The 10,194-nt window shown below is 36.7% G+C and overlaps 1 protein-coding gene across 1 annotated transcript in view; it reads right to left on the bottom strand.

Moving 5' to 3' along the window:
- Mcf2 (MCF.2 cell line derived transforming sequence) overlaps positions 1-9,318 on the bottom strand; it is a 72,673-nt gene extending 63,355 nt beyond the window's left edge. Inside the window, exons 1-3 of the mRNA XM_045140263.1 lie at positions 9,266-9,318; positions 4,039-4,153; positions 2,090-2,180 (exon numbers count right to left, since the gene is read on the bottom strand). Coding sequence (XP_044996198.1) covers positions 2,090-2,180; positions 4,039-4,153; positions 9,266-9,290 — 231 coding nt within the window. The 5' untranslated portion in view covers positions 9,291-9,318. The remainder of the gene's footprint in view (positions 1-2,089; positions 2,181-4,038; positions 4,154-9,265) is intronic.
- Between the last annotated feature and the right edge of the window lie 876 nt (positions 9,319-10,194).

Genomic DNA, 10,194 nt, shown 5'->3' on the forward strand with positions numbered 1-10,194 from the left:
GGACATGATGTAAAGTTGCAGGTAGAAAACACTCTACTGGAGTTCATAAAATTTCAACTCATGGTTTGGCTATTTAGCTACTTAGCTATTGAACCTTGGATTCATTACAGAAACATTCCAAAGAAGACATATCAATGTAATTGAAGCACCCATGAAACAAGTTGTAGTGATACCTCACTCCACTACTTAACTAGGAAATAAGGAGTATCAATGTTACTTAATAAACATGAATGCTTTGGAGTAAGAAAAATAGACACCTAAAGACTTTGGCATTTTGTTTTAGTAACTTGTCTGAATCTGGTGTTCTTGCTGTTTATGATTAGATTTTTTGTTTTGTTTTGTTTCTTTTGTTTTGTTACTTTTCTTTTCAAGGTAGGGTCTCACTCTAGGCCAGGCTGACCTGGAAGTCATTATAGTCTCAGGCTGGCCTTGAACTCACAGCCATTCTACTACCTTGGCCTTCCAAATGCTGGGATTAAAGCCGTGTGCCAGTGTGCCCAGCCAAAATATCTTTCTATTTTACATTATATATATATATATATATATATATATATTTTTTTTTTTTTTTTTTTTTTTTTTTTGAGATAGGGTCTCGCTCTAGCTCAGGCTGACCTGAAATTCACTATGTAGTCTCAGGGTAGCCTTGAACTCATAGTGATCCTCCTACCTCTGCCTCCCTAGTGCTGGGATTAAAGGCATTTGTCACCATGCCAGACCAAGCAAAAAATACACTGCTGAATTACATAAGATTAGAAATAATCTATACTGGATTTGAAAAGACTGGTCTGATTTATTTTTGCCATTATGTCCGGCCTGAGTGCTGGTATATTTTTTTTGCTAATTGACAAAGTAATATAGCAAAAATATTGACTCAGAAGTTCAACAACCCAAGGTCTTTTTATCTTGCATTTGTCACTAAATCAACATTTTTTAGGAGTAGCTTGAGTCAGCCCCTGGACAATGAAAGAACTTCAGATGATAGAAATAGGAGCTCTGGTGTGCTATTGCACAGGAGAGGTGCTTACAGACAACAGTAATGTACTGTAAATTTCAAAATGCTAGAATAAAGCATGTTGGATGATTTAACCATAAAGAAATGATAGTGTTTGAGGAGACAGGTATAATTGTCTTGAATTAAACATTATATATTGTATAGAAGTATTAAACAACACATGCTTATATAATAAATGTGTAAAACTTTTATGTTCTTCTACTTAGCAGCTGAAAAGTAACTACACATTGTATTGCTGAGTTTTTGATTTAACAAAACAAAGTGATGGAAACAAAATAATTAAATAACAAAAAAATCACATGGATATCATGCTGACATTTCAAAGAAAAAGTAAGAGAAGTGGGCTACATGAAATTTCCACAGAGAGCCCCAATCTTATGCGCTGAGAAGAGGCCTGTGAGCTCCTCGACTGGCAAAAGGAAGCATCACACCAAGACATTACATCTCTAGAAAGTTTAATATTGTAAATCCATATCGACTGTGGGAAGATCTATGTTTTTCAGATTGTTTCTTTTAGGAAAACTCTTTTCTCTCTCTTTCCCTCTGGTCTTGGAGGGCTAGTTTCCAGTAGCAGAAATGGGTCACTTTGGAGGACTCACTTCCTGACTCTATCCTAGAAAAAACAAGTCAAAAATGCGCACAAAAAAGGTTAAAAAGTGCTTACCTCTCAGTGATTGGATTACTGATTATAGTTTTAAATGTTTTTCTGCTTTTCTATATATAATGTGTATATAGCACAGTTATTCCCATTTTACAAAGGGTTTATAAAACTATGCATTGTTCTGAAAGGCATATTTTATAAAGGGTTTATAAAACTATGCATTGTTCTGAAAGGCATAAAGAACCATAAACTTTGCTTACTCATAATTTCAGCCACTGACTATTCATTCTTTCCTACACATAATTGCACCAGGGCAAGTGGTTTACCTCAGTTATATCTACAAAAGCTTCTTACCATTTTACTTCTCTATCTCATCTATTCTCACTGTCTCTATCAAGACTAAGATAATGTAGCTTCCCAAGCAGTAAGTGTGATGTAAAATAAAAATAAGTTATTGTACAGTGCATAGTACTTACTGAGATTTTCTGAAGTGAAACTTTGAGAGAGAACCATGTATCTAGTCTTCGATCCAGAATAATAGTAAATCGGGAATCAGATCCATTTTGCCTGCAAGATAAAAGGAAATATTTTTTCTCAGTAATAACCAAAATTTTGTCTATGATTTTATTTATAAGCTTTGTATTCTGTAATATTTTACTTATAAATTCATTTACATTTGATGTTTGAAGACAGGTTTAAATTTGGAAATAATATTTACAAAGTACTAGCTTTTAAAAAACATTCTATATTACTCTACTTCCATTTAAACTTCTTTTATAATACTAATTTTAATCTTTTTAATAGGAAAATGATTGTACAATAATGGCAAGTTGGAAAAATGTATTTGGAATACTGAAATCTTGAGGGTGAGAAAACATAAAGACATCTGTTCTTCATAGCATCAAATTCAATTTTTTTCATGACAGTCTATCAAGAGCCAATGGTATATTTATTCATTTGAAACATACTGTTAAGTTTTTTTTTGGTTTTTTTTTTTTGGTTTTTTTTTTTTTTTTTTGCTCCTTGAGGGAAGGCCCTTTAGAGGATATCTATTATTTGCTCTAAAAGTACCACTTTTATGTTTTTAATGCATAATTATCAGACTTAGCCTATGTTCTTCTTGAAGGTAAACACTGTGTGTGTGTGTGTGTGTGTGTGTGTGTGTGTGTGTGTGTGTGTTATATAATGTGGGTGTATGTATATTATATATAAAAGAGATGATGGATATATAACATAGATGACAAATAGATAAATAAATGATAGATAGATGGGTCATAGATAGATTATAGATAGATGATAGATAGGTAGGTAGATAGATATAGATAGATAGATAGATAGATAGATAGATAGATAGATAGACAGACAGAAAGACAGACAGACAGACAGACAGAGAAGACAAGGTTTCATGTAAGTCAAGCTGGCCTTGAACTCCCTATGTAGTTGAAAATGATCCTGAACTCCTGATCCACCTATCTTTACTTCTTGAGTGCTGGGATTATAGGTGTATGGCACCATACCCAGTTTATGAGATACTGTAGATCAAACCAAGTATATCATCTATGGTAGAGCAAGCACTCTAACATCTGTGCTACACTCCAGTCCTCCTCAATATATTTTTAGGGCAACTTAAGTAGCTGTCAGCCTCCACTTTCTATTATATTAATCTACTCTGAAGGTAAGTTTGCTTATTCTTCACAATGCCAACATAACAGCCATACAAACAGGCCTTTTTTTATTTTAATATTTTAATTTGTTTATTTGAGAGAGAAGGAGAAAGAGGCAGATAGAGAGAGTAAGAGAAAGGTGTGCTAGGGTCTCTAGCCACTGTAAAGGAACTACAGACACATCTGCCACCATGTACATCTGACCTCCATGGGTACTGGGAAACGAACCTGGGTCCTTAGGCTTCACAAGCACATGATTTAATTGCTAAGCCATCTCTCTGGCTCTTTTTATTTATTTATTGTTTTGTTGTTGTTGTTTTGAGGTAGGGTCTCACTCTAGCCCAGACTGACCTGGAATTCACTATGGAGTCTCAGGGTGGCCTTGAACTCATGGTGATCCTCCTACCTCTGCCTCCCAAGTGCTGGGATTAAAGGCATGCACCACCACGCCTAGCTCTTTTTATTTTTTATTTTAATATTTTATTTTATTTCTTTGAGAGAGAGGCAGATAGTGAGAAAAACAGAGAAAAGCCATTGTTATATTACTGTTATAACTTATAGATGGACATTTGATACAAAAGAAAATAATTATAAATGTAATTAAGGCAGGCACCATGGCTCATGACTTTAATCCCAGCACTCAGGACACTGAGGTGGAAGGATGTTTGTTACTTCGAGGACAGCCTGGGCTATAGAATGAGTTCTAGGTTAGCCTGGCTAGAGTGAAACTCTGCTTCAAATACAAAAAGAAAATATTATACCTTGCAATAGATGTTAGATAATTGAGCACCTTTGCTATTACATCCTCTGGTATACATCTGAAATTATAGTTTTCTGGAAATGTGATGATCCAAGTATTGTCCTTTCCCCGGCCACCTAAAATAGCAAAACAAATTCAGCCAAATTATCAATTTGTATGACAACACAAGAAAGAGGAATCTTAGATTTAAGGGAGTGATTAAAAGATTATTTTGGGTAAGAATTTTTATGAAAATCATGTTTTCTATATTAGCCAAAACAATACTAAGTGCCTGATACTTTAGATTTAAAGGGTGGAAGAATGATTTCTAAATTAAAAATAATAAACAAAGAGAACAGAAGAAATAACTAAGAAGAAAATTTCATGTGATGGACATATAATAAATACGATTGAAGAACTGATCTGACCCCTCAAGTTGGACAGCCAAGGAACATTGGGAAACATGAGTTTCTACATCAAGGTTTTGAGAGTAAATTCCAAAGGAGTGACTGACAGAAAACTTCATAAAACATAGTCCATGGCAAGCATGGAAAAAAGAAAAAAAAAAAATAACAGGATCCCATATAGGATAAATGGTCTAAATATTTCAACTAGAAGTCAAAGGCCATCAGACTAGATTAAAAAAGTAAAAGCCAGCCATGTGCTACATACAAGGAATACACTTTCAATAGAGAACTATAAATGCACTAAAAGCAACACTGTCTGGTATTAGACAAACTAGATTTAAGAGCAAAGAATACTACTAGATATTTTTTAAAGTTCATTTAATGATGGTGAGTGCTCAGTCCTTCAAGGGTATATAATCCTAAGTGCTCATGAACCTAGTAATACAGGGGCAAAATATATTAAGCAGAATTGACAGCTCAAAATCCTAACATCAGTTTGTAATATCTGACAGAACCTACACACACACACTTCCCAAAAATGCTGATGAGCACTCTTAAGGACAGAACCACCTAAAGCTTATGCAAAGTTTGTCCATCAATGTAAATGGTACATGGCTCCTATAATGGAAAAAGATCACTGACCAATTCATCTACCAGATTTTAATCTATCAAAATGTCAAGCACTTATAAGTACCATTCTAGATATAAAATTTGTGATAAGAGAACAAAATAGATCTTTGTATTCTAAGTTGGGAAATTTTTCTCCTTTTTCTCCATTTGGAGCATTTTCTCCAAAAGAAAATATATGAAGATGTATTTTTAATTAACTACAAAAGAGCAGAAAAACAAGAAAAAGTGAGGAGAAGCCCAAAGGATGGTCTATTCAGCTCACAGTTTAGGGAACCCTAGAGTGATGTGAAAGCTCTTGGGCACAGGAGACTCTATGCACTGAGCAACAGCCCCAAACTGAATGAGCACTGAAATCAACCTCGGACTCTGCTCTTGTACTTTAGGTTTGAGGACCATATTAAGAAAAAGTATTCTTTGAACACAACACCTTGATGGCATGGTAGTGAACTGCTACTCAAGATGGCTACTAATTCTCTAACAGGCTTGACGCTTATACAACATAGATAAGCTGAACAAAGGGATAATTCGCTTCCCAGGTGAAAATTTATCACAAAACTCAGAATGGTGTACCATTTGAAATATATGAGTTGTTTATGTCTGTAATTTTTCATGTCATATTTTCAGACCACAGTTGATCACAAGCAATGGAAACAACAAAGTAAAAATAAGGAAGCATTACTACCTATCACACATTTATGTTACTTAGAAAAGTTAATAATAATAATCTGAGGTAGAAGGATGGCAGGAGCTCTAGGCCAGCCTAGAATGAAATCCCTGCCTCAAAAAAGCAACATTAAATCACTATTAATTCACAATTACAAAAAGTAAAGGCCATCTGGGGAGATAGTTCAGATGTTAAAGGCACTTGCTTGCAAACCCTGCCAGCCCAATTTCAATGCCCCAGCCACCTACATAAAGCTGGAAAGGAATTCATTTGCAGCAACAAGAGACCTGGTACACGTCACACACACACACAGGCACACTCACAAATAAATAAAATGTTTAAAAGATAAAGATCAGTTAAGAACATCTGTAAAGTATATGCCTGTTTAGTAAAATGAGCATGTATGTGTTATTCTGGAAGAAATAAATACTTAAAAGAATGTGATAGTTTCTTAGATTTTCAATACCTAGAAAACATTCACTTACATAAAATCAATGTGTATACTGGTGATTTTTTTCTTTGTCTGTTTCATATTGTAAACATAATATTTAATGTTATCAAATTTTGTTAGAACCTCAAAGCAATTTTGTTACTTTAAAGCCAAACTATGCTTTAATCTGACCAGAAACAAAATGAGCAACAAAATATTTATATTTATAAAAAAATATAGAATGATTATACAACAACATTCAAAATAAGCATAGAAAAAGGCAGTCCAAGTAATCAATGGATGGATGAATGAATAAACAAACTGCAGCATATACATAAAATTAAATATTGTTCATTTGTAAAAATAAATTTTGGGGCCTAGCAATTAAAGGCACTTGCTTAGAAATTCTATAATCTGGGTTTGATTCCCCAGAAGGCACATGAAACCATATATAAAATATTTCACAAGCACCTGGTATTCATTTTCAGTGAGTGATAATCGTGGGCCAGCCATGAATGACTCACACTTGTAATGGAGGCCCTCATTAGGCTGATGCAGGCAGATTGCAATGAGTTTAGTGCCAGACTGAGCTATAGTGAGTTGAGGACAGTCTGGGCTACAGAATGAGATTCTGTCTCAAAAAAGAAAGAAAGAAGGAAAGAAAGAAAGAATGAGAGGGGGAAGAAGGAAGGAAGGCGAGAAGAGAAGAGAAAGAGAAAGAGAATGAGCAAGAGAAGAGAAGAGAAGAAAGAAAAGAAAATAAAATTCTGGTTAAAAAAAAAAACACAAAACAATTTTGGCACTTGACACATGATGTGGATGAAACTTGATGCTAAAGGAAAGCAGCCTGTCACCGAATAGTCTTCTGTAGGTTTCCATTTCTAGCAGGTAAGTAAAACAGTCAAATCTATAGAGGCAGAAAAGAAAATGGTGTTTGCTATGGCTTTAAGAGAAGGCGGTAATGGTGCTTGCTTATAAACAGAGAGGCAGAAGTAGGATGAGTTTTAACCACCCTGAGCTACAATATGAATTCCAGGTCAGCCTGAGTTACAGTGAGAAACTGCCTCCGAAAAATGTATGTGTGTGTGTGCATTTAAAATAGTTCTAGTAATTATGTATATACTTAAGAAAAGTAAGCATTATCATGTATAAATGAAATCTTTTAGGTTGCTTGCCATCATTTGTAATAAACCTCTGAGTAATAAGCTTCTATTGTGGAGGAGAAATCTTCAAAATCTACCTCAACTGTTACCCTCACATCCAGGATTCTCCTGTCTGAGTTTCTGAAAACTTATTCAGAAAAGTAAATGTACAAGAGTAATGAGGTTGGCATGATGGAACTGAGAGGGGAACCAGCTCCCTCCTGGCTAGCCATATAGTGCTAGAAAGCCCATGGGAGCCACTGGAGAATAGTAGTCACCAACAGCATGAATAAGCAGGGGACCTTGCTCACTAACAAATCAACCAACTATATAAGAAGCACACACTTGTACAACAGTGACACACAGCCTCTGCAAGTAATCATTCTCTAATTGAACATGAGGCACACTTGATGGGAGAGAACACCTATCTGGTACTAGACACCGGGTAAGAACTACATGGCCAGGAAACTCATAGATTTCAGAGAGAAGTCCCTTCTATTCTCTGGAGAAATCAAGTGGCCTTGCACACCAAAAAGTCTCTCAAATAACTTTGCATTCCCCTTTTAACCCAAGCTGCTATCACTCTTGGCTGGAGAATCTGTTTTATTTTACAAATAGCAGAGAAAATGGGCAGAACCAAGTCTTTATATAAGACAAGTCTGCCCAGCCTGAGAGTTGCCACCTTTACCATGTCTGCTGGGATAAATTGCAGAGGAAGTGGCAACTTGACTACTGCTCTTACTGCTAGTCTGACAACCAGCTCCAGGGTTATGGTAACAGACACGGTGATTAATCAAAGCAGAAATCCAGAAGGTATTCAATACTAAATCCAACTGTCAACAGGCCTTTTATAACTCAGGGGACAATGTGGAAGAGGAGGCAGAAAGATTGTATGTGCCACAGAGTGGGTAAGAGTATCCTAAAGCATAGTCCCAGTGCTACCCCACAGGGACTGAGGTCTCCATGACTCCACAGTGAATACCATAACCCCACTGAGGAGAGCCCCCAGGGTAATGGGAGTTGTGACAAAGGGATAATAAGAATATATCCTGGAGCTGGAGGAATGGCTTAATGTTTAAGGCACTTGCTTGCAAAGCCAAAGGACCCAGGTTTGATTCCTCAGGACCCACATAAAGCCAAATGCACAAGGTGATGTATGAGTTTGGACTTCCATGTTTGGAGTGGTTAGAGGCCCTGACATGACCATTCTCTTCCTCTCTCTATCTGCTTCTCTCTCTCTCTAGTAAATAAATAAAATATTAAAAACTGTGTACTGGTTATAATAGATATAAACTTTTTTAAAAAAAGAGTAGTAAGGTTGGTTTTAATCACTTTTTTTTTTTTTTGGTTTTTCGAGGTAGGGTCTCACTGTGGCTCAGGCTGACCTGGAATTCACTATGGAGTCTCAGAGTGGCCTCGAACTCACGGCGATCCTCCTACCTTTGCCTCCCGAGTGCTGGGATTAAAGGCGTGCGCCACCACGCCCAGCTTAATCACATATTTCAAACCTCTTAATTATTCTTAGTGTTCACTTGTTTAGCAACAAGATGCATGTTATATTGTTTATGAAAATGTTTCTTATGGGCTAGAGAGATGGCTTAGTGGTTAAGCACTTGCCTGTGAAGCCAAAAGACCCTGGTTCAAGGCTCAAATCCCCAGGACCCACATTAGCCAGATGCACAAGGGGGCACACGTGTCTGGAGTTTGTTTGCAGTGGCTGGAGGCCCTGGCATGCCCATTCTCTTTCTCTTTCTCTCCCTCTCCCTCCCTCCCTTCCTCCCTTCCTCCTCCCCCCTCTCTCTATCACTCTCAAATAAATAAATAAAAATAAACAAAATGTTTCTCATGCTAATGTATGTGTGTATGGTGTATGGTGCATGGATATGGACATGGACAGAAAGCCACTTACATAATAAGTGCCAAACTAACTCTACTGACCAATTCCTACATTTATTTCCATGATAAAGTTTGCTTACCAGACAGGAAGGCAATGTCTTGCATTAGGAAATGACTGATGTCCTTTACGGGGAGGAGCAGTCCAGTTTCTATGACAAACAAGAAACAGCATCCATGTCAAAGTGCAGCTCAAAACATACAGGATTTCTCATTGTGCCCGAAAGAAGTAGCCACATCAGCAGCATCCTTTTCCTCTTTCCTCTCTCGGCTACAGGGTAAGATATTCATGCTCTTGACAACATCACTGGACACATAAGGCCAATGACCTACTTTGTTTCACAATCTATGTCTATCACGAAACCTAGGACAAGGTACAAACACAAGGACATCCAGGCTTTTCTGAAGGGTGGACAGTCAGGTGGAGACATTGTAGCACATGAACTTCTGAAAGTGCCTTTCACTGCACAAATTACAATGCACTTTTAGGCCTATTTATTATTATTATTATTATTATTTTGGTTTTCCAAGGTAGGGATTCACTCTAGCCCAGGCTGTCCTCGAATTCACTATGTAGTCTGAGGGTGGCCTCAAACTCATGGTGATCCTCCTACCTCTGCCTCCCGAGTGCTGGGATTAAAGGCATGTGCCACCATACCTGGCTCTGAGAACCGTTTATTTTATTAGATCCTTAAAATGGCCATAAATAATCCTAAAATTATTATTATTCCATGTTATAAATCAGGAAAAAATGAGAAGAGACCATAGTCTAGTGGTTCTATACTGACACAGATATTGATTCCAATACAGCCTGCCACATTCAGTAGCTATAACAATTTGCATGGGCAAGCTACCCAGACTCACTGGGCCTCCAAGCTATTTCTTCACTTGTAACTTGGGCATAATAATATCCACCTCTCAAGATGCTATGCACTGACATGTAAAATTGCTGGCATAACAGTGGGTGCTCAATAAACAATAGCATGTACCTCACTTTTATCATTACAAATGA

Source organism: Jaculus jaculus, chromosome X (genome assembly GCF_020740685.1).
Source record: "Jaculus jaculus isolate mJacJac1 chromosome X, mJacJac1.mat.Y.cur, whole genome shotgun sequence".
NCBI classification, from domain to species: domain Eukaryota; kingdom Metazoa; phylum Chordata; class Mammalia; order Rodentia; family Dipodidae; genus Jaculus; species Jaculus jaculus.